We start from the raw sequence: 25,625 nt of genomic DNA on the forward strand, positions 1-25,625 counted from the left end.
ATACAAGCTTCACCAACAGAATACAAGAGATGGAAGAGAGAATCTCAGGAGCAGAAGATTCCATAGAAATCATTGACTCAACTGTCAAAGATAATGTAAAGTGGAAAAAGCTACTGGTCCAAAACATACAGGAAATCCAGGACTCAATGAGAAGATCAAACCTAAGGATAATAGGTATAGAAGAGAGTGAAGACTCCCAGCTCAAAGGACCAGTAAATATCTTCAACAAAATCATAGAAGAAAACTTCCCTAACCTAAAAAAAGAGATACCAATAGGCATACAAGAAGCCTACAGAACTCCAAATAGATTGGACCAGAAAAGAAACACCACCCGTCACATAATAGTCAAAACAACAAACGCACAAAATAAAGAAAGAATATTAAAAGCAGTAAGGAAAAAGGATCATAACATATAAGGCAGACCTATCAGAATCACACCAGACTTCGGCCAGAAACTATGAAGGCCAGAAGATCCTGGACTGATGTCATAGACCCTAAGAGAACACACAAATGCCAGCCCAGGCTACTGTATCCTGCAAAACTCTCAATTAACATAGATGGAGAAACCAAGATATTCCATGACAAAACCAAAATTACACAATATCTTTCTACAAATCCAGCACTACAAAGGATAATAAATGGTAAAGCCCAACATAAGGAGGCAAGCTATACCCAAGAAGAGGCAAGAAACTAATCGTCTTGGCAACAAAACAAAGAGAAGAAAAGCACACAAACATAACACATCCAAATATGAATAAATAGAAGCCCTCAACAGGTACAGAAAGATAGAAATAATCCCATACGCGCTATCGACCACCATGGCCAAAGCTGGTCTTCAACAACAATAAGGGAAGAATGCCCACATATACGCGGAAACTGAACAATGCTCTACTCAATGATAACCTGTCAAGGAAGAATAAAGAAAGAAATTAAAAACTTTTTAGAATTTAATGAAAAATGAAGGTACAACATACCCAAACTTATGGGACACGATGAAAGCTGTGCTAAGAGGAAAACTCATAGCGCTGAGTGCCTGCAGAAAGAAACAGGAAAGAGCATATGTCAGCAGCTTGACAGCACACCTAAAAGCTCTAGAACAAAAAGAAGCAAATACACCCAGGAGGAGTAGAAGGCAGGAAATAATCAAACTCAGAGCCGAAATCAACCAAGTAGAAACAAAAAGGACCATAGAAAGAATCAACAGAACCAAAAGTTGGTTCTTTGAGAAAATCAACAAGATAGATAAACCCCTAGCCAGACTAACGAGAGGACACAGAGAGTGTTTCCAAATTAACAAAATCAGAAATGAAAAGGGAGACATAACTACAGATTCAGAGGAAATTCAAAAAATCATCAGATCTTACTATAAAAGCCTATATTCAACAAAACTTGAAAATCTGCAGAAATGGACAATTTCCTAGACAGATACCAGGTACCAAGTTAAATCAGGAACAGATAAACCAGTTAAACAACCCCATAACTCCTAAGGAAATAGAAGCAGTCATTAAAGGTCTCCCAACCAAAAAAAGCCCAAGTCCAGAAGGGTTTAGTGCAGAATTCTATCAGACCTTCATAGAAGACCTAATACCAATATTATCCAAACTATTCCACAAAATTGAAACAGATGGAGGACTACCGAATTCCTTCTACGAAGCCACAATTACTCTTATACCTAAACCACACAAAGACCAAACAAAGAAAGAGAACTTCAGACCAATTTCCCTTATGAATACTGACACAAAAATACTCAATAAAATTCTGGCAAACCGAATCCAAGAGCACATCAAAACAATCATCCACCAAGTAGGTTTCATCCCAGGCATGCAGGGATGATTTAATATACGGAAAACTATCAACGTAATCCACTATATAAACAAACTGAAAGAACAAAACCACATGATCATTTCATTAGATGCTGAGAAAGCATTTGACAAAATTCAACACCCCTTCATGATAAAAGTCCTGGAAAGAATAGGAATCCAAGGCCCATACCTAAACATAGTAAAAGCCATATACAGCAAACCAGTGGCTAACATTAAAACTAAATGGAGAGAAACTTGAGGCAATCCCACTAAAAATCAGGGACTAGACAAGGCTGCCCACTCTCCTACTTATTCAATATAGTTCTTGAAGTTCTAGCCAGAGCAATCAGACAACAAAAGGAGGTCATACAGATCGGAAAAGAAGAAGTCAAAATATCACTATTTGCAGATGATATGATAGTATATTTAAGGATCCACAAAAGTTCCACCAGAGAACTACTAAAGGATAAACAACTTCAGCAAAGGGGCTGGGTATAAAATTAACTCAAATAAATCAGTAGCCTTCCTCTACACAAAAGAGAAACAAGCAGAGAAAGAAATTAGGGAAACGACACCTTCATAATAGACCCAAATAATATAAAGTACCTGGTGTGACTTTAACCAAGCAAGTAAAAGATTTGTACAACAAGAACTTCAAGACTCTGAACAAAGAAATTGAAGAAGACCTCAGAAGATGGAAAGATCTCCCATGCTCATGGATTGGCAGGATTAATATAGTAAAAATGGCCATTTTACCAAAAGCGATCTACAGATTCAATGCAATCCCCATCAAAATACCAATCCAATTCTTCAAAGAGTTACACAGAACAATTTGCAAATTCATCTGGAATAACAAAAAACCCAGGATAGCTAAAACTATCCTCAACAATAAAAGGACTTCAGGGGGAATCACTATCCCTGAACTCAAGCAGTATTACAGAGCAATAGTGATAAAAAAAACTGCATGGTATTGGTACAGAGACAGACAGATAGACCAGTGGAATAGAATTGAAGACCCAGAAATGAACCCACACCTATGGTCACTTGATTTTTGACGAAGGAGCCAAATCCATCCAATGGAAAAAAGATAGCATTTTCAGCAAATGGTGCTGGTTCAACTGGAGTTCAACATGTAGAAGAATGCAGATCGATCCATGCTTATCACCCTGTACAAAGCTTAAGTCCAAGTGGATCAAGGACCTCCACATTAAACCAGACACACTCAAACTAATAGAAGAAAAACTAGGGAAGCATCTGGAACACATGGGCACTGGAAAAAATTTCCTGAACAAAACACCAATGGCTTATGCTCTAAGATCAATAATCGACAAATGGGATCTCATAAAACTGCAAAGCTTCTGTAAGGCAAAGGACACTGTGGTTAGGACAAAACGGCAACCAACAGATTGGGAAAAGATCTTTACCAATCCTACAACAGATAGAGGCCTTATATCCAAAATATACAAAGAACTCAAAAAGTTAGACCGCAGGGAGACAAATAACCCTATTAAAAAATGGGGTTCAGAGCTAAACAAAGAATTCACAGCTGAGGAATGCTGAATGGCTGAGAAACACCTAAAGAAATGTTCAACATCTTTAGTCATCAGGGAAATGCAAATCAAAACAACCCTGAGATTTCACCTCACACCAGTGAGAATGGCTAAGGTCAAAAACTCAGGTGATAGCAAATGCTGGCGAGGATGCAGAGAAAGAGGAACACTCCTCCATTGTTGGTGGGGTTGCAGACTGGTACAACCATTCTGGAAATCAGTCTGGAGGTTCCTCAGAAAATTGGACATTGAACTGCCTGAGGATCCAGCTATACCTCTCTTGGGCATATACCCAAAAGATACCCCAACATATAAAAAAGACACGTGCTCCACTATGTTCATTGCAGCCTTATTTATAATAGCCAGAAGCTGGAAAGAACCCAGATGCCCTTCAACAGAGGAATGGATACAGAAAATGTGGTACATTTACACAATGGAATATTACTCAGCTATCAAAAACAAAGACTTTATGAAATTCGTAGGCAAATGGTTGGAACTGGAAAATATCATCCTGAGTGAGCTAACCCAATCACAGAAAAACACACATGGTATGCACTCATTGATAAGTGGCTATTAGCCCAAATGCTTGAATTACCCTAGATGCCTAAAACAAATGAAACTCAAGACGGATGATCAAAATGTGAATGCTTCACTCCTTCTTTAAAAGGGGAACAAGAATACCCTTGGCAGGGAAGAGAGAGGCAAAGATTAAAACAGAGACTGAAGGAACACCCATTCAGAGCCTGCCCCACATGTGGCCCATACATATACATCCACCAAATTAGACAAGATGGATGAAGCAAAGAAGTGCAGACTGACAGGAGCCGGATGTAGATCGCTCCTGAGAGACACAGCCAGAATACATCAAATACAGAGGCGAATGCCAGCAGCAAACCACTGAACTGAGAACAGGACCCCCTGTTGAAGGAATCAGAGAAAGAACTGGAAGAGCTTGAAGGGCTTGAGACCCCATATGTACAACAATGCCAAGCAACCAGAGCTTCCAGGGACCAAGCCACTACCTAAATGCTATACATGGACTGACCCTGGACTCTGACCTCATAGGTAGCAATGAATATCCTAGTAAGAGCCCCAGTGGAAGGGGAAGCCCGGGGTCCTGCAAAGACTGAACCCCCAGTGAAATAGACTGTTGGGGGGAGGGCGGCAATGGGGGGAGGGGGGGGAGGGGAACACCCATAAGGAAGGGGGGAGGGAAGGGGATGTTTGCCTGGAAACCGGGAAAGGGAATAACACTTGAAATGTATATAAGAAATATTCAAGTTAATAAAAAAAAAAGAAAAAAAAATGTCACGAACTTAGTCCAAGAACACATCGAAACCATAGTTCTCCATGATCAAGTAAGCTTCATCCCAGGAATTTTGGAATGTGTCTATATATGGAAGTCCATCAAAGTGATCCACTGTTTAAACGAACTAAAAGAAAAAAAACACATGATCATCTTAATAGGTGCTGAAAAAAAATCTTTGGCAAAATATAATATCCTTTTATGTTAAAAGTCTTGGAAAGATAAAGAATCCAAGACACATATCGAAACACAATAAAAGCAACATAGAGAAAGCCTCTAGCCAATATCAACTTAAATAGAGAGAAATTTTAAGCAATCCCACTAAAATCAGGGACAAGACAAGGCTGCCCACTCTTGTCATATTCATTCACTATAGTACTTTAACTCCTAACCAGAGCAATTAGACAGCAAAAGAAGGCAAAGTGATACAAATTGAAAAGGAAGAAGTTAAGATATCACTCTTTGGGGATATTATGATACTATATATAATCCCCCAAAAATTCTACCAGAGAACTCCCACACCTGATAAAGAACTTCAAAAAAGTGGCTGGACATAAAATTAACTGAAACAAATCAGTAACCCTTCTCTACACAAAGGATAAATGGGCTCACAAATTAATTAAGGAAATAAAACCCTTCACAATAGTCACGAATAATATAAAATATCTAGGTGTAGCTCTAACCAAGCAAGTGAAATAACTGAATGTCTAGAACTTCAAGTCTCTAAAGAAAGAAGTTGAAGAAGACTTTGGAAGCTAGAAAGATCTCCCATGCTCATGGAATAGCAGGGTCAACATAGTAAAAATGGCTATCTTATCCAAAGCAGTCAACAGATTCAATGCAAACACCATCAAAATCCCAACTCAGTTCTTTCCAGAGGTAAATGAGAAATTCTCAAATTCATCTGGAACAACAAAAATCTTAGAATAGGGGAAACAATTCTCAACAATAAGAGAACATCTGGGGGAATCAACCTCCTTGACCTCTAGCTATATAACAGAGAAATGGTGATAAAAAAATGTGGTATTGGTACAGAGAAAGACAGGTTGATCAATGGAATAGAATGGAGGACCCAGAAATAAACCCACACACCTATGTCCACTTGATCTTTAACAAAGATGACAAAACCATCCAGTGGTAAAAAGGTAAAATTGTCAACAAATGGTTTAACTGGAGGTCGGCAGGTGGAAGAATGAAAATTGATCAATTTTTATCTCCTTGTACAAAGCTGATAGCCAAGTGCATCAAAGACCTTCACATAAAATAAGATATGCTGAATCTAAGAGATGAGAAATTAGGAAAGAGTTTGGAATAATTGGGCACATGGGAAAAATTCCAGAACAGAACACCAATAGCTCAGACTCTGATATTAACAATTGGCAAATGGGACCTCATAAAAGTGAAAAGATTAGGTAAGGCAAAGGACGCTGTTAATAGGACAAAATGGCTACCTACAGATTCTGAAAAGATCTTGACCAACTCTACATCTGATAGATGGCTAATATCCAAAGTGTACAAAGAATTCAAGAAGATAGACTCCATAAAACCAAATAACCCTTTTAAAAATGGGGTACTGAGGTAAACAAGGAATTATCAAGTGAGAAATATTGAATGGCCTAGAAACACCTATAGAAGTGTTCAACATCCTTAGTCACCAGGGAAGTGCAATCAAAATGACCCTGAAATTTCATCTCATATCAATCAGAATGGATACGATCAAAAACTCAGGTGACAACAGATCCTGGTGAGGATGTAGAGAAAGAGGAACATTCCTCCATTTCTGATAGGATTGCAAGCTAGGGAAAACACTTTGGAAACCAATATGGTAGCTCCTCAGAAAATTAGAAATAGCTTAATTGAAGACCCAGCTATACCACTATTGGGCAGCTACACAAAAGATGCTTCAACGTATACTGAAGACACATGCTCCATTCACAGCAGCTGTAATACCCAGAAGCTAGAAACAACCTAGATGTTCCTCAATGGAAGAACAGATACAAAAATGTGGCACATTTACATAATAGAATGCTGCTTATCTATCAAACAATGACTTTATGAAATTCACGGGCAAAGATGAAATTAAAAAATATTATCCTGAGTGCAGTAATCCAGACATAAAAGACACACATGGTATGTTCTCACTGATAACTGGACATTAACCATAAAGCTCAGAATACCCACAATACAACACACAGACTCTATGAAGCTTAGCAAGAAGGAAGACCGAAGTGTGGATGCTACAATCTTACTTAGAAGGGGGAATAAAATAATCATAGCAAGTAGACTGAGGGAAGAATTCTGGAGAAAGAGAAGAGGGGGTAAGGAAAAAAGGAGTGGCAGGAACAGGTAGGAAGAGACCTGAGAGAAATCTAGAGGGTCAGGAAAATGAACATAAATATGTAGCAATTCTGGGTGGGGAACAGGGTGTAGCCACTAGAAAGTCCCAGATGCCAGGGAAGTGAGAGGTTCCCAGGATCCAATAGGGTTGAAAGTAGCTAAAATACCCAACAAAGGGGAGATGCTATCTATAGAGACCACCTCCATTAAATAGGTACTGCCCCCAGCTGAAGGGTGGGGCCACTCACCCATCAAAAAATTTAATCCAGAATATTTCATGTCTAAGGTAAACACGGGGCCAAGAAAAAAATGGAGAAGAGACTGAAGTAAAGGTCATCCAGAGATTGCCCCACTTAGGGATCGATCTCCTCTGCAGCCACCAAACCCAGACTCAATTGCTGATGCCAAGAGGTGCTTGCTGACAGGAGCCTGGTGTAGCTGTCCCCTGAGAGGCTCTGCTAGCACCTGACTAATACAGATGCAGATACTCACAGCTAACCATCAGACTGAGCCTGGGGACCCCAGTGGCAGAGTTCGGGAAATGACCAAAGGGATTACAACCCCATAGGAAGAACAACAATATCAACCCCAGAACTCTCAGGGACTAACACCTCCCCCCCCTCCCCGGATCCCCTCCCCTGGGAGCTCTGAATAGGTCCATGACTGGAGATAAATATGTAAAAGAGTATTGTCTTATCTGGCATCACTGAGAGAGGATGCCCATGATCCTCTGGATAGTTGATGCCTCACAGAATGGATATGCTTGGATGGTGAGGCAGGAGTGGGTAGGTGTGTGGAGAACCATCCTCTTAGAGTCAAAGGGAATGGAGAGTTGGGATGGGGTGTTTCTGAAAGGAAAAGGGACAACATTTGAAATGTAAACAATAAAATAAATAACAACAACAAAAAGAAATGTGTTCCATCTTAGTTTATGACCCAAGGGATAGGGCCAATGTTTCTAAAGCATCAACATGATGATGATTCCTCTCCTGATTCAGGCTGACTCATATTGTTGGTCTCATGAGAAATCATTGATACTATGTATGCTGGAGAGGATGTAGTCTTTAAACACCAGAAATACTTAGCCGCCATCTGCTTTATTCTCTGTGGCAAGACATTCAAATGCAATACTTAGTTTTCATATTTAAAAAGATAAACATATTGATATCCTGTCCTCTAAAAATCTTTCTCAGTGGAGAGAGTCAGATGATTATAAAGTTTGTTCCATGTTCCTGAAGATTGATTACCATTCCTGCAAATCAATAGAGTTTCTTGTTCCATGTGTCCCATTAATATGGTATTATCACTGTTATGTCATGAGGATTGATGCTTTCTGTTTAGACAGTTAAAGACTCTTCATCTAATCCTGAGACAGAGTAAGGGGGTAGATATTACTCTGGATTGCAAACAAGGATATCAGATTTTATTCTCTCCACATGAATTTAGCAATTCAAAGAAACAGATAAGATTATGCTCATTGTTCAACCCTGCACATAAAAAGGAATCCACACTCTATCAAATTTCAACACTTTATCAGATGACCAGCAGAGGGAGACATAATGTGTTCAGGTAAGGACCAAAGACTCTGCTGTTCTGTGTCAGTATTTAAAGCAACTTGAGTGCTTGTATGGAGCAGGTTCTAAGAGGGGAACAAAATTACTCATACACCTTTGACTGAAGACCAGTCCTCCTCTACTTGGGGAAGGCTGTCCTTTTTGATGAAGCATGCAGCTTCTGGAGCAAAGCCCATGGCGTTTTGAGGGAGGAAGGGGACACCCTCTTAGCCAACCAAATCAGTGGAATCAACCCTGGTGACCATTGATGTGACAGATGTGGCAGACAGATCACCCCCACATCCTCACTGATAAGTGGATATTAGCCCAAACGCTTGGAATACCCAGGATAAGATTCACAGACTACATGAAGCTCAAGAGGGAAGATCAAAGCATGGATGCTTCAGTTCTTCTTAGAAGCGGGAAGAAAATACTCATAGGAGGAAATACAGAGACAGTGTGGAGCAAAGACTGAAGGAAAGTCCATCCGGAGACTGCCCCACCTTGGGGATTCATCCCATATACAGTCACCAAACCCAGATACTACTGTGGATGCCAAGAAGTGCTTGCTGATAGGAGACTGATATAGCAGTTGCCTGAGGTTCTGCCAGAATCTGACAAATAAAGAGGAAGATGCTCACAGACAATGGAGTAATTTGAGAAAGGACTGAAGGAGCTGAAGGCCTTTGCAACCCATAGAAGAGCAAGAATATCAACCAACGAGATCACCCATCTCCACCTCTTGATTCCCAGGAGTAAACCACCAACCAAAGAGTACACATGGAGGGACCCATGTCTCCATCCATATTTGTAGCAGAGGATGGCCTTGTTGGACATCAATGGGAGGAGAGGCCCTTGGTCCTGGGAAGGCTTAAAGCCCCACTGTAGGGAAATGCCAGTGCAGTGAGGCAGAAGGGGTTGGGGGTGTGGTGAGCACCCTCATAGAAGCAGGGAGATGGAGGATGGGATAGGGGGTTTCCATTGAGAAAACTGGGAAAGGGCACAGCATTTGAAATGTAAATAAATAAAATATCCAATAAAAACACAACTTGCAATCCTGATTATTTATATAAGTACCTGTTTCAAGTAGTCTACCTGATGCTTAGGACATTATAATATGGTATATATCTGTCCTGAATCATGATAAGCATATACACAGAGAAACAGAGTCCACAACCTGTTGAACTCATGCTCCTCTATATTTCAGGTCAGACTCTTAGTAATGAAGAACTGTTATTTAAATACTTTTCTTCATTTTGAATCTCTGCATCATATGTTTTTGTTATGGTTTAGATATGAAATTGAGAAATTAATGTCTTTCTACTATTCTAAGTGACTTACAAATGTTTCATATGTACACAGCAATGTTGTAATTTATGTCTCCTGTGATTTTAGCTCTGAGAAATGACATTGTAATGATCTAGTCTTAAATGGCCTGTGTATGACTCCAGAGAATACAGTCACCATCAACTGTCATCCTATGAGGACAGTGCCATACATGTGCAGGGTACCAACAAAAAACAAGCCAGACTGTCATCAAGTATGGTACTGATCCTATTTCTGAAATCCTCCCAAGGTTCAATGGTAGTAGCTCACAGACAGGTTTTATGTTCAGCATCAATATCTTGGAATCATAAGATTGTGGAACTTATCACTACACCAGAGTTATAGTTTCCGACTTTTGGTAATACAGATCATAAGATAAACCAACCAGAAAAAGCAGAAGTGTGAAGCTGAGCTGCCCATCTGCCTCTGATGGGATATTTAAGTGGTTATGAGCATATCTCAGGTACAACTAGACTTGAAATTTATGGGCACATTTGGCTAAGGAAATCCCAGATTCTCCCTTCCAGCTGAACTGAATTTATTCTACTTTACTTACACAATCACATACCAGAGATTGCCTTTCCTTATATAATAAGCACCAAGAATTTCACTGAACAACAACAAAGAAAAAAGTCACTTAAACCTGAATGAAGATATTAAATAATTTTTTTAACTTTCTCAAGTGCAATTGGAGAAAAGCATTCTAACTCATATTAGGAAATCTGCTACAAGAACACAGAGGTCAATGCTAAAACAAATCATATTTTTAAACCCCGTGAACTGCTTTGAAAAGTGAATTTATTTTTGTTTTTATGACTTTCATGAAGTCTCCATACAGTTCAGAAAAAAATGTCCAAATATTTTGCCCAGTGAACACAGTGACTCATTTATGGAAAAAAGTTAGAACATAAAACTAGCAATGTCCATGTGGCACTTCAAACTCAGTTGTTATAAGTTCCAATTAGTGGCAAGTTAAAGTTGACTTTACAAACATTTGGCTATGGATGACTGTCAAAATGCAAAGCTTTTAGATTCCTTTTGGAAACATGTAAGTTTGAGAATCAATAAAGCTCTATGTGTTCCCAATGTCCTGATCATGATCAGCTTCTCCAACAAAGTGGTGCATTTGTTGAAATATGTGAATTCACTGTAGTCTGGATGACTATTGTTGTCACTCTGAGAAGGTGATTTCCTCAGAGAATTATTGTGTTTTCATAAGATTAATGACTTTGCCTCTTAAAAGGTATATATTGGGACATATTCTCCATTATGGAACATACAAAGCTATTCCTCTGCCCTGAAAAACTGTGAAGTCCATGCATAGCTCTTCCCTTCAAATAACAGAAAAACACTAATGATTTTTACATCATAGTTTTGTGTCTTTCTGAATATCTTATAGTTTGAACAATAAGGTAATGAAGTATTTAAAATAGCGTCTTTATAGTACATGCAACTACTTTTCCTCCATGGATATCCAGATATCCGAATCTCATTTCTTCTTTGTGTTCAATGATAGTCAATGGCTTGTGCCAAAGATTGTTTATCCATTCACTTATAGACAGGGATCATGCTCATTTCCAGGCTTTAAAAGTTAAAAAAAAAAGCTGCAATAGATATTCAATGCTGGTTGTTGTTTGGAAATGATGTTTCAAATGCTTTAAGTGAATACAGAGCTTGCAGGATGACAGAGTAAGAACATTCTTTATAATAATATCACCAGAATATCCTTCAAGGTGGTGTCACCATTTGCATTTCCATCAACAATGAATAGAAATTTAGGTTGTCCCACATATATTCGATCACTTTGTTTGTCAATGTTCTGTACTTGTCACATTCTTACAGATAAGTAGTAGTATATTAATCACTATTATACCCAGTATAAAAAATATAGTATGTATTTTTTTTGTTAATTGAATTATTCTTCCATGTATATTTTCTTTTGATGAGTCGTGATGTTGAGATCATTGCTGCCCATTTTTTCTTTCTTTTTTTTTTCCGGAGCTGGGGACCCAACCCAGGGCTCAAAGGCTTATAGGCAAGGTTTCACCACTGAGCTAAATCCCCAACCCTGCCCATTTTCAAAAGTGATAAGGATTACAGTATAATTTTTGAAAATAAATGCATTATGCAAAGATAAATAAAAAGATTGTCTTCATTATTGAAATCTTCCTTCATTTTTGAAATCAGTAGTTTTGAACTGAACAATCCCCAAGGCTCCCTGAACCCAAATCCCCTGGGGGAGAGAGCTGGACCCTAAGAAATGTGAACAATCCTGAGAACTCAGAGGAGACAACTACTATCTGCTCACGTTCCTGACACAAGAGGAAAGTGCCTAGTGCCATTTTTGCCCTCTGGGCACAGAGATGTAGGAGCAGTCAGGGGCAGGATTTTTCAGGTTTCTGCCTACACTAAGAGCTGAAAGCCAGTCGCCATGAGTGCCTACACACCTGAGAGCAGAGGTAAGATCAACTCTTCTGTGGCAAGCAACCTGATTGAAGGCTCCAGGTCACACAAACCCAGGAACAGTTCTCTGTTCCTAGAACCAGCCGAAAGAAAACAGGTTTACAGGAGTGCTGACACACATGCCTACAGAATGGTCAAGTCACTGTCCAAGACAGGAAGACAAGCTAATACCAGAGGCAACCTGATGGCAAGAGACTAGCGCAGGGACCTAAGCAACAGAAACCAAGACTACTTGTCATTATCAGAGCCCACCTCTCCCACCAAAGTAAATACTGGATATCCAAAACACCAGAAAAGCCAGATTTAGATTCAAAAATCACATTTTATGATGATGATGGAGGACTTTAAGAAGGACATAAATAACTCCCTTAAAGAAATACAGGACAACATAAATAAACAAATAAAAGACCTTAAAGAAGAAACACAAAAATCCCTTAAAGAATCACAAGAAAACACAACCAAACACAAGAAGGAAATGAACAAAACCATCCAGGAGTTAAAAATGGAAAAAGAAAAAATAAAGAAAGCACAAAGGGAGACAACCCTGGAGAGAGAAAACCTAGAGAAGAGATTATGAGTCATAGATGCAAGCAAACATCAATAACAGAATACAAGAGATAGAAGAGGGGGACTGGAGAGCTGGCTCAGTGGTTAAGAGCACTGACTGCTGTTCCAGAGGTCCTCAGTTCAATTCCAAGCAACCACATGGTGGCTCACAACCATCTGTAACGGGATCTGATGCCCTCTTCTGGTGTGTCTGAAGGCAGCTACAGTGTACTCATATACATTAAATAAATAAATAAATAAATAAATCTTTATAAAAAAGAGATAGAAGAGAAAATCTCAGGGGCAGAAGATAACATAGAAACCAGTAATGCAACCATCAAAGGTAATGTAAAACGCAAAAAGCTCCTATTATGAAACATCCAGGAAATCCAGGACACAATGAGAAAATCAAACCTAAGGATAATAGGTAGAGAAGAGAATGCAGGCTCCCAACTTAAGGGCCAGTAAATATCTTCCACAAAATAATAGAAGAAAACTTCTCTAACATAAATCGAGAGATGCCGGTGAACATACACGAAGCCTACAGAACTCCAAATACATTGGTCCTGAAAAGAAATTCTTCCTGTCACATAATACTCAAAACACCAAATACACAAAACACAGAAAGAATATTAAAAACAGTAAGGGAAAAAGGTCAAGTAACATATAAAGGCAGACATACCAGAATTACAGCAGACTTTTCAGCAGAGTCTTTGAAAGTCAGAAGATCTTGGCAGATGACATACAGACCCTAAGAGAACAGAAATGCCAGCCCAGGCTATTCTATCCAGCAAAACTCTCAATTAAGATAGATGGAGAAACCAAGATACTACATGTCAAAACCAAATTTAAACAATATCTTTCTGCACATCAAGCCCTACAAAGGATAAAAATGGAAAACTCCAACACAAGGAGGGAAACTACACACTAGATAAATAAGAAAGCAATCTCCTTGCAACGAAACCAAAAGAAGAGAGATGCACAAACATAATTCCACCTCTAACAACAAAAATAAGAGGAAGTAGCAATCGCTATTCCTTAATATCTATTAATATCAATGGACTCAATTTCCCAATCAAAAGACATAGACTAACAAATTGGATATGTAAAGAGGACCCAGCATTTTGCTGCATATAGTAAACCCATCCCAGAGACAAAAAGACAGACACAACCACAGAGCAAAGGCTAGAAAACTACTTTCCAAGCAAATAGTACAAAAAAAAAAAAAAAACCTGGAGTAGCCACTCTAAAATCGAATAAAATCGACATTCAACCAAAAGTTATCAAAAAAGATAAGGAAGAACACTTCATATTCATCCAAGGAAAAATTCACCAAGATGAACTCTTAATCCTAACTTTCTATGCTCCAAGTGCAAGGGCACCTACATTCCTAAAAGAAGCCTTACTAAAGCTCAAATTACACATTGCACCTCACAAGATAATAGTAGGAAATTTCAAACATCCTGCTGTCATCCATGGACAGATGATGGAAACAGAAATTAAACAGAGACATAGAGAAACTAACAGAAGTTATGAACCAAATGGACTTAACAGATATTTATAGAACATTTAATCCTAAAACAAAATAATATACCTTCTTCTCAGCACCTCATGGTACCTTCTCCAAAATTGACCATATAATCGGTCCCTAAACAGGTTTCAACTGATACACAAAGATAGAAATAATCCTATGCATCCTATCAGATCACCATGGACTAAGGCTAGTCTTCAATAAGAACAAAAACGACAGAGAGACTACACATACAGGGAAGTTAAAAACACTTTACTCAATGATAACTTAGTCAAGGAAGAAATAAAGAAATTAAAGACTTTTTAGAACTTAATGAAAATCAAGGCACAGCATACCCAAACTTATGGTACACAATGAAAGCAGTGCTAAGAGGAAAACTCATAGCACTGAGTGTCTCCAAAAAGAAAATGGATAGAGCATATATTAGCAGCTCCACAGCATGCCTAAAGGCTCTAAAACAAAAAGAAACAAATACACCCAAGAAGAGTAGATGTCAAATAACAAAACACAGGGATGAAATAAACCAAGTAGAAACAAAAAGAACTATACAAAGTATCAATAAAAACCAGGAGTTCGTTCTTTGATACAATGAACAAGATAAATAAACCCTTAGCCAGACTAACTGGACACCACAGAGAGAGTATTTAAATTAACAAGTCAAAAATGTAATGGGAGACATAACAACAGAATCTGAGGTTATACAAAAACGCATCAGATCCTACTAAAAAAGTCTATATTCAACAAGCCTGGAAAATCTGGAGGTATTGGACAATTTTCTAGAAAATTACGGGTTACCAAAGTTAAATCACAATCAGATAAACAATCTACACAACCCCATAACTCCTAAAGAAATAGAAGCAGTTATTAAAAGTCTTCCAACCAAAACAACCTCAAAACCAGATGATTTTTGTGCAGAATTTAATCAGACCTTCATAGAAGACCTTATGCTAATACTGTTCAAACTATTCCACAAAATAGAAGCAGATGGAACAGTAACCAGTTCATTCTATGAAACCACAATTATGCTTATACATAAACCACACAAAGGCCCAATAAAGAAAGAGAGTTTAAAACTAATTTTCCTCATGGATATCGATGCAAAAATACTCAATAGTATTCTTGCAAACCGAACCCAGGAACACATCAAAATGATTATGCATCATGATCAAGTAGGCCTCATCCCAGGGATGAAGGGATGGTTCAATATATGAAAATCCATCAACATATTCCACCATATAAACAAACCCAAAGAAGAAAACCACATGATCATTTCATTAGATGCTGAGAAAGCAACACCCTTTAATGAAATATGTCCAGGAAAGATCAGCAATTCAAGGCCCATATCTGAACACAGTAAAAGCGAGTAGTAAAAGTAGTAGCTAGCATCAAAGTAAATGGAGAAAAAGTTGAAGCAATTCCACTAAAATCAGGGACTAGTCAAGGCTGATCACTCTCTCCCTTCTTATTAAATATAGTACTCAAAGTCCTGGCTAAAGCAATTGGAAAAAGAAAGGAGGTCAAAGGGATGCAAGTTAGAAAGGAAGAAGTCAAAATATCACTATTTGCAGATGATATGATAATATACTTAAGTGACCCCAATAGTTCCACCAGAGAAATACTAAGCCTGATAAACAACTTCAGCAAAGTAGCTGGGTATAAAATTAACTCAAACAAATCAGTAGCCTTCAAAGAATAAACAGGCAGAGAAAAAGTTAGGAAAATGACACCTGTCACAATAGTCCCAAATACCATAAAATACCTCAGTGTGACTCTAACCAAGCAAGTGAAAGATCTGTATGATAAGAAATTTAAGTCTCTGAAGAAAGAAATTGAAGATCTCAGAAGATGGAAAGACCTCCCATGCTCATAGATTGACAGGATTAATATAGTAAAAATGGCCATTTTGCCAAAAGCAATATACAGATTCAATGCAATCCCCATCAAAATCCCAACACAATTCTTCATAGAGTTAGAAAGAGTAATTTGCCCTTTCATTTGGAATAACAAAAACCCCAGCATAGCCAAAACTATCCTCAAGGATAAAAGAACTTCTGGGGAAATCACCATCTTTGACCTCAAGCAATATTACAGAGCAATAGTGATAAAAAATATATTTTACAGGTACAGAGACAGGCACATAGATCAGTGGAATAGAATTGAAGACCCAGAAACGAACCCACATATGTATTATGGTCACTTGATCTTTGACAAAGGAGCTAAAACCATTCAATGGAAAAAGAGATAGCATTTTCAACAATGTTGCTTGTTCACCTGTAGGTAGGTGCCGTAGAAGAATGCAATAGATCCATTCTTATTACCCTGTTCAAAGCTTAAGTTCAAGTGGACCAAGGGCCTCCACATAAAACCAGATATACTCAAACCAATAGAAGAAAAAGAGGAAGAGCTTCAAATACATGGGCAGGGGGCAAATTTCCTGAACAAAACACCAATGGCTTATGCTCTAAGATCAAGAATCGACAAATGGGACTTCATAAAATTGCAAAGCTTGTGTAAGGCAAAGGACACTGCCTTAAGGAAAGAATCCAAATGCCCTTCAACAGAGGAATGGATACAGAAAATGTGATACATCTACACAATGGTGTACTACTCATCTATCAAAAACAATGACTTCATGAAATTCATAGGCAAATGGATTGAACTAGAAAATATCATCCTGAGTGAGGTAACCCTATCACAGAAAAACTCACATGGTGTGTATATTAGACCAAAAGCTCGAATTACCCAATATATAATCAACAGACCACATGAAGCTCAAGAAAAAGGAAGACTAAAGTGCAGATGTTTTACTCCTTCTTAAAAGGCGGAACAAAAATATTCGTAGGAGGTGTTATGGAGGCAAAGTTTGTAGCAAATACTGTAGGAACGGACATTCAGAGCCTCCTATGCATGGGTATAGAGCCCATATATGCAGTCACCATAACTAGATAAGATTGATGAAGCTAAGACATGCATTCTGACAGGAGCCGGTTATAAATTCCTCCTAAGAAGCACAGCCTGAGCATGTCAAATACAGAGGCAAATGCTAGCAGCAAAACATTGAACTGAGAATGGGATTCCTGTTGGAGGACTTAGAAAAGTACTGAAAGGGATAAGGGGTCTTACAACCCCACAAGAACAACAATGCCAAACAATTGGAGCTCCCAGGTACTAAACTACTACCCAAAGACTATACATGGTCTTACCCATGGCTCTAGCTGCATATATAACTGAGGATAGCCTCCTTGGGTACTAATGGATGAGAAGCCCTTTCTAATGCTAATGCTGGAACCCCCAGTGTAGCAGATGTCCTGTGGTGGAAAGGGTCTGTGGATGGGGAGGGAAACCTTTATAGAAAAAGGGGAGTGTGGGGATAGGGGCTTATGTCCAGGAAACCAGGAAGGAATAAGAAAACAATAAAAAGAAAAAAAAAGGTTAGTAGTTTTTAATAAAGGTTTTGAAGATGTCCTTGTCTCCTCACAGTGTTTTCTACAGACCAGTATTTGCCATATGATTAAAGTGTGCCATATGTACCTTTCATGGCTCATCAATTTGGTGGTGTAAAAACTTATCTCAAAGCCTGAGCATAAATAGAATTCCCACTTTATACTATAAGAGGCTCTAGTTTCATGCTACGTTCAGCTCTGTGATGATTTTCAGGTAGTTTATATAAGGGCTGATTTACTTGGTCCTATATATAATGTCTTTTATTTAGATACAGACTTGTCATGACATTTGTTGAAGGGACTGCAAATTGTTCAACATATTTATGTACAGCTAATTAAGGCTTTATTTTTGGTTTCTTTGAGCTGTCATTTCAGTTTCCATGAAAATAGTTGCTGACATAGGCAACATGAATGAGTCAGTTGCCATATGTAATCTATACCATTCTACAGCCAACTACACTTAACATCTTGTTTTTTTATTTGACAGCAGTTGCAAAATTTCTTTAAAACGCTGGAAGGTCCCAGCAACAAAGTAAAGTTCATATTAGATAGTCAATGACCTAGAGAAAAAAAAAATAAAGTGAAAAGTGAAATATACAAGGAGAGCTGAAAATTAAGTATAAGCAACACATCTATTTTGATACATTGGGGCATAGTTTCTCCCCTTTATTAGTAAACAAAACAAAATATTAAAATAATGATGCAATTATCATTTCTTGAGCATAAGGAAATTTATTTCTCCATGAATGGGAGCAAACTGTGCTTACAAAAAGTTGTCATTGCTGCGTAAAGTCATTTATAGTCAATGAACTCATTCTTATTTCTCATGTGGAAGCTGACAAGTATATGCCCATGTATCTGCTCAAGATAAAGATGTACATTCATGTGTTATCTGATAAAAACATTTGTAGTATCTTTATTCATAACTATTAATGCTAAAAAATCCATATGCAAGAATACATGTTATCATTACCAGAAGATCCAGCAACAGAAATATATTATTTATTTATTCAAAGAGCATGGCTGAACAGTTCAGTGTGAAAATTAAGTTAATTCACTGAAGGACATATATTGTGTGATTTCATTTAAATGACATTTGAGAAGTTAAAAGCACCTAACTAAAAATACGTAAGTGTGAACCACCAAAAGTTCAGAGTTTGTTAGCTATGTAAGAGCAAGGGAAATTGATCAAAAAAGATTTCAACACTATGAGAGTGGTATACATTTATGGACATATGTTAATAATTAGATATATGCATTTTTATGAATGTATACTAAGTATAATAGTGCTTCTAAAACAGAATCAGAGTACAGTCAATAAGTTGAAGAGATAGTTGAATGACTTGCTTCCTCCTTGTATTCTTGCAATTGACTAGACACTTTGACCACAAGGTTCTGGGAACTCATTTTATCCCTTATACTAACTAGCATTGTGTCTAAATTACATTCCCCTACTTCTTTGCAATTTAGCCACGTATATGTAGACAAAATTTAAGTAAATTTCAAACCAGACTAATTTGTTGATCCATATTTATGTGATTTGAACTGCATTGACAGTCCTTTAACATCCTGCTGTTTTCCCTCCAGTAATGACATTTTGTCCTATTACTTTCACATTTTGAGTTACTTTTTACCTCCAAGAAGCCCACATAACTGTCTCTTCTATATACACTGTTATACAGATCAGAGACGGTATTGCTCCTGCAAGAGGTCCCGTTGCTGCTGGCCTGAGATAAATCTCAACTCGTCCTCTTGCCTTCACTGATCACTCACGGTAAGTTCACTTCCTCAAAATGATGAGTTCTTCCCAGTTTCTGTTCCTGCTAAAGCTCTGCATCCAGGGTAAGGAAAGTGGAACGTGAAGGAGAATAGGAATGGATGGTGACCTGCGGTTGCCTTTGGTTGCTGTTCATTTGTGATGGGGCAAGTCACACTCTCCAGGATGGGAATGTGAGGTTTTGTTATAACCTAATGTGAAATTCCTGATGGAAGAGTAGCTGTGCTAAGTTCAAGATTCTGACACAGATTTCAGATGGAGTGGTATACACTTTGATATGTTTAGAACCTTCAAATCACTTGTTTTGTTAAAAAGCATTTGATATAAAATATTTTTAAATTACACAAGCTGCCAGGATCTCATCTGAAGGGAATAACATAGAAGATTTCACAGAGAATTTTTAAGAACTTGCAAGTGACTTTGCACTATTGTATTATAATTTCAGAAACCAGTGATGATGTTGTGATGACCCAGACTCCAGTGTCTTTCTCGGTTGCCATTGGACAACCAGCCTCCATCTCTTGCAAGTCAAGTCAGAGCCTATTATATTCTAATGGAAAGACATATTTGTATTGGTTTTTACAGAGGCCAGGCCAGTCTCCAAAGCCTCTAATCTGGTATCTAACCTGAACTCTGGAGTCCCTGACAGGTTCAGCGGCAGTGCATCAGAGACAGATTTTACTCTTAAAATCAGCAGAGTGGAGGCGAGGATTTGGGAGTTTATTACTGCGTTCAAGCTACACATCTTCCTCACACAGTGATACAGATCCTAACAAAAACTTTCTTGTATGGGGCTGCCCACCTCGCAATGTGAATCTCGACTGAAAAGGAGCAGAGCACTATGACAATGTGAGTGGGACGGGCTGAAGAATATAAGTAATTGTTTGCAGCTGAGAGCTCTAGCTAAACTCATTTGGCTGCACGAGTGGTTTGACTAGATCTCAAGTGCCAACAATTTCTGGTCCTTCTTGTAACAGCCATTTTGTTGCCTTTGCATCAGGAGTGTTTTATCTCATTCATCTAGCTGATTTTTATGATTTTTTTTACTATTTTCATTACTTCTTTGAGCTTCATTTTTGTTGATTTCTTTTAACAAAGTATGTGTGTTTGTTAAATTGACATTCAGATTTTTTTTTTATATTTTTAGTTGTATTTGATAACATCCCAGTTTAATTCACAATCTTTTCTGACATATATCCACATAAATTTGAGGTCCCTTTTCTGAACATACACTAAAATTACTCATGCTTGCCTGTAACTTTGTAAAATGTTGATGAGAGAACACAAACGCACACACACTATTTAAGCACACTTACTTTCTCTTTAAAGAAGCAAAGTGGCTCAAATAGGAACCAAGCTCAAGAAACTACACAAAAAACCAAGGAGAGATTAAAGGTGTTAATTTCACCAACCTGTTGCTCCCATCTGTTAGCATTTTTATCTTTCAGACAGAGAGTCATTGGCCAGCCCAGATGGCCTGTTGAGTTCCAGCTCATCATCATCACATCCAGGTTTCTCCTCTCTCAAATATCTGAACCCTCGGTGTGCCTGGGTTTAAACTCTCCAGTGGAAGGCTGCTATGGATGGAGATATTGTCACAAATAAGAGACAATATAGAATAGAGAGGTAAAAGTAAAATTAACACTGGGTGCTGGCCACATGCCTTGCATCTAGTTAGACCAGATACCCAGGCTGGCTATTGGGCCTGAAGGTCTGATCTTGACCTTGGGGTCATTTTACTTTATTGGGATTTCTTTTGTTCCACAGTTGCTCGCTCCACTATTTTGTAATATGGTTGTGCCAGAGCTTTTGTTAATCTACAATACTGAGCCACAATCCTCAAAATGTCTGCCTCTGGAATGTTTTTTATCCTTCTGAACAAATGCCTGATTTCCACCTACAAATTATTTTTGAAGATATACAGTAAGTCAGCTGAAAAGAGGGGTGGGTATAAATAAGGACTCACACCACTCTTGGGCACAGCACTGAGGAGTGCTGCTCAGTGGTGGTGGTTAGGACCAGCTAGTGAGTCTTCTCCAGGAAGGCCTTGAGCACTAAGGCATTGCTGGTACACCACCTCGAAGTCAGAGTCATTGCCATAATAGGGATCTTCAATAATGAGCTGCTTCTGTGGATCATAGCTCCCAAGTAGCTCGATTTTAGCTTTGCAGTTTTTAACTTGATTACTTTTTCTATTCAGATCTCTCAGATTGCTTTCATCCATACACAGTATATAATCGAATGTGGCAAAGTCTTCTCTTGTAATCTGTCTTGCCTTATGGGCTGTGCTAATGCCATAATTTCTTAGGCAGCTGACAGCTCTTGGGTCTGGGGGCCGGCCCACGTTCCAGTCGGAAACGGCGCTGCTGTCAATGGCCCAGTTATCTGAAACGTTTTCATCAGTTACCAATTTTCTGAACACTGCTTCTGCAATGGGTGACCGGCAGATGTTACCGAGACACACGAACAGCACTGACTTGGACCCAACCTCTGCCATGTTTCGGTGCAGACCCTGGCGCCCAGAAACCGCGTTCAGATTTTTAAATGCTTATATGTATCATATGCTTTTTATCTTTCTAAGTTGACTTGGATCTATTATTTTAAACGTCTTCTAAATAAATATGTAGATTTTCTTTTCTTAAGGAAAGTGTATCCAGAAATTCAGTATATTCATTTAGAGATTGAATTTTACCCCTTTTTCAATGTTTCCTAAGTCTTTATGTTCATCTTTTTTGATTCTGGCATAATTGCTGGGGGGTAGCCCCATGAATGGGTTCCATAGTGGCTGTAAGGAATTAGAGAGATGAGTCAGACATCAAGACTGGGATGATTTACAAGCCTAACCGACGAACAATCAGAAAATTTTCTTTATTTACATAGATTCAAAAACATTCATGATTTTAAGAAATGCAGATCATATCATTTTGTCCTGGGCATACATTCCTCATATGCCCAGGGTTCCAGGTTAAATATGGGTAAAAATTTTTATTATCATGAATTATTCTTACAATTCTACAAATCATTTTATCTTAAGCAAGCAAGCAAGCAAGCGAGCAAGCAAGCATGTTATCTGGCTGGCAGCACCTTGTGGTTTCAAGATTCTTAGAATATAGATAAAATCCGAGTCAGTCCTTGTGAATCACACTTATTTAACCAGTATAGTATTACCTTTTAATGATGAATCATATTAGCTACAGATTTGCCTGATCCTGAGAGTTCAGGCTTAGGAATTGTAGTTGGTATTAATAATCTTATAAGAATTTGTTTAATAAAGGAAATTGTTTTGTTTATTTAACGAATCAGAAGAACCAGTGGAATCAGTTTTTTCTACAACAAAAAATACCAATAATTTTATTCTTTCTTTTTATTCTTTTTATACGTCTGGACCATATATATGTATCACAAGTACCATTTTAAATACCTACTTTGTTGTTGAACTTCTCCTAGGGGCTGTAGTGGTATGTATGATCCTTTATTTTGCAGGTTATAATTCTGGAAATTTGATACCTTGTAAAAGGAGTTCAGTGCTATATCTTCTCGTTTGTCCTGTTTTTCTGAACCTTGACAACCTCTTCTGACTTGAAACTATTCTAATTATTTTGTTTTAAGAATTTCCTTAAGGGCAGGTAACAGTTTCCAAGGCACAGCAAAGATTCCCAAATAGAGTCAACTAAGGTATCTTCCTTGAGAGCAGGAGCAGTGTATTTAGGACTGTCTTAGGGGAATTCGATAATTTTGTCAGCGAAGACATGTCTCAATGATTATGTTAATAGCCCCCGAGAGTTTAACATGCATAGTTTCAAATAGATAATAAAGGGCATCAAGTCAGCAATCACAGCTTTGCTGGCGCATTGTCAAAAACAGCTATGCTTGCTTCATGACTTGCACTGTTCATCTAGGAAATGACTGTGCCACATTATTGTTGGTTCTACAAGTTTTATTGATGGTTTTTATAATGAAAGATGTGCTCGTGGAAATATGCTTACAAAGTGCCACCACATACCCAGAAATGTCCTCATCGTAGCATGGTTCCAGATGTCCCCATAACCTTATGTAGAAGCACAGGCCACTCATAACAGTGTATCTCATGGTGGCAGCAGCACAGCTCTCAAACCTGGTCTCAGATAGCAGCCCATTCTACAGATGTAAGCATGGCATTTGGTGGTAACTTGGAGCACCAACATAGGTACATATTTAGCTACATCAGGACCATGAACTAAGACATGATCCTTAGTGGTAACCTGGGCCAGGACATCACCATGGTCTGAAGTGGCATCAAGGGCCACTCAAATCAGTTTAGTCCTTGGTGTTCTCATGGCCCCTGTCATCAGCACAGCCCCTGATATCTACATGGTCTCAGGAAGTAGGCCAGACTACTGACATCTGAATATCCATTTGCAGCAACATGGGGCACAGATATCAGCATGGATTCCTACTTAGATATGGACAAAATGTCCATACATCCCCGTTAGTGGCAGTCTAGGCCATTAATGCTCTCAGGTTATTACGCATGGTCCTCATATCTTCCTATTCTTCACTGTCATTGTGTTTTTAATTCCTCCTCTCTGTACAGTGTATGAAATGTTCATCTTCTATTTTTCTCTCAATTTTCTGTAATGTCTAACACATCTTGGTGGCATCCAATGTGGGGTTAGCAGAAGTGTTTGTGTGTCACTTTTTTCCACTGCCCTGGGTACCACAGGCCATATCAATGCATTTTAATTGTTATTTTATAGATCAAATGTTCTGTACCATAAAACTGATTTATAAAAATAAATGAATATATAATAAATCAGTGCTGATATTAAAGAAACCCCCCACCCCAACGCAGCTTGTGGAGAACTAGATTTGGTTCTGGTGTCTCAGCTAAGTCAATTCTTTTGTAATTTATTTCAATATTTTCATGAGTTCAATTTGTGGCAAATCTCTCTCTCTACATGACAAACTAGTATATTATAATATTGACCTTCATATTTGAGAGAGTTTCTTTAGGCATTTTCAAACACTAATAGATATTTCATGGAAAAGAAATAGTCCAGGCTGCACCTATTAACTTATCAATATATAGACTAATAACCTAGGTACTAAATATATTATTTCATTCATCTTCCCAATTTATCTTCTCCGCCAAACATTCTCAGTGTGTGGTATTTCATAATATTTTCTCTGAATTAATAGTTAAATAAAATTGTATCCCTAAATATGATTTTAACTTGGCTAATTAAAAAAAATAATTTTCATGGATGCTTACTAAAGACTTGTACCCATGCAACAAAGGCTCATTAAAAGTCATCTGGTTTTGAAAATAATAAAGCAAAATGCGCGATGAAAATAATAGGATGCTAAAAATGGTCAATATGGAAGGTCTAATAAACAATACAGTATTAGCTCACTGGAGTGAGTAATGACAAAAAGAACAAGTCTTAAATAGGAACTTTCTTCTTCTACCTTAGAAATGGCCAAAGGTTTAACTGTATATGACAGTTTTTCACCACTTACTTTCTATGTCCTTCTTGTACTTAAAAAACCTTAAGTTTTCTTAATTATCATACAAAGACTTTCCTTCAACTAGATTAAATAAGTGATGTTGATAAGTAAAACTTGTGAGAATTAATACTACTGGGGCATATAATAACTCCTTCTCTGAAATAGCCTGGAAGAAGCCAAGCAGTTGACTGAGCATTTTCCTCCAACCTGCTGAGAAGAACACAGAGTTACATGTAATGTATATCCCTTGTGCTATCTTGGCATGCCAAGAAATTGTAGATTGATTTTTATGTGTCTCCATTCACCCAGTTCCAGTGGAGCCCATCTGCTCCCTGCCACTCCCTGCTATATCTGTGCTTCTATAAAATATAAGACACCTTAAGTTTCTTCACTCAGTTGTACCAAGCAGGGGATTTGAATATTGTTTCCTAAGAAGGAAATTGCATTGCAAGTACAAGACAAAAGTTAGTCTCTCTTTCTGTCATGACTACTCAGGACTCTTCA

General features: G+C 38.1%; 1 protein-coding gene and 1 pseudogene across 1 annotated transcript; one reads left to right on the forward strand and one right to left on the reverse strand.

Annotated features, from left to right (window-relative positions):
• Nucleotides 1-19,650: 19,650 nt before the first annotated feature.
• On the forward strand, nt 19,651-20,448 carry LOC116904286 (annotated as a pseudogene).
• Nucleotides 20,449-21,656: 1,208 nt separating this feature from the next.
• LOC116903452 (low molecular weight phosphotyrosine protein phosphatase-like) lies at nt 21,657-22,159 on the reverse strand. The gene is given in 2 exon segments (XM_032906005.1): nt 21,657-21,684; nt 21,686-22,159. Coding segments are annotated over 2 exon segments (474 nt in total). The 5' UTR covers nt 22,132-22,159.
• Between the last annotated feature and the right edge of the window lie 3,466 nt (nt 22,160-25,625).

This window comes from Rattus rattus, chromosome 6 (assembly GCF_011064425.1).
Source record: "Rattus rattus isolate New Zealand chromosome 6, Rrattus_CSIRO_v1, whole genome shotgun sequence".
Classification (NCBI taxonomy): Eukaryota; Metazoa; Chordata; class Mammalia; order Rodentia; family Muridae; genus Rattus; species Rattus rattus.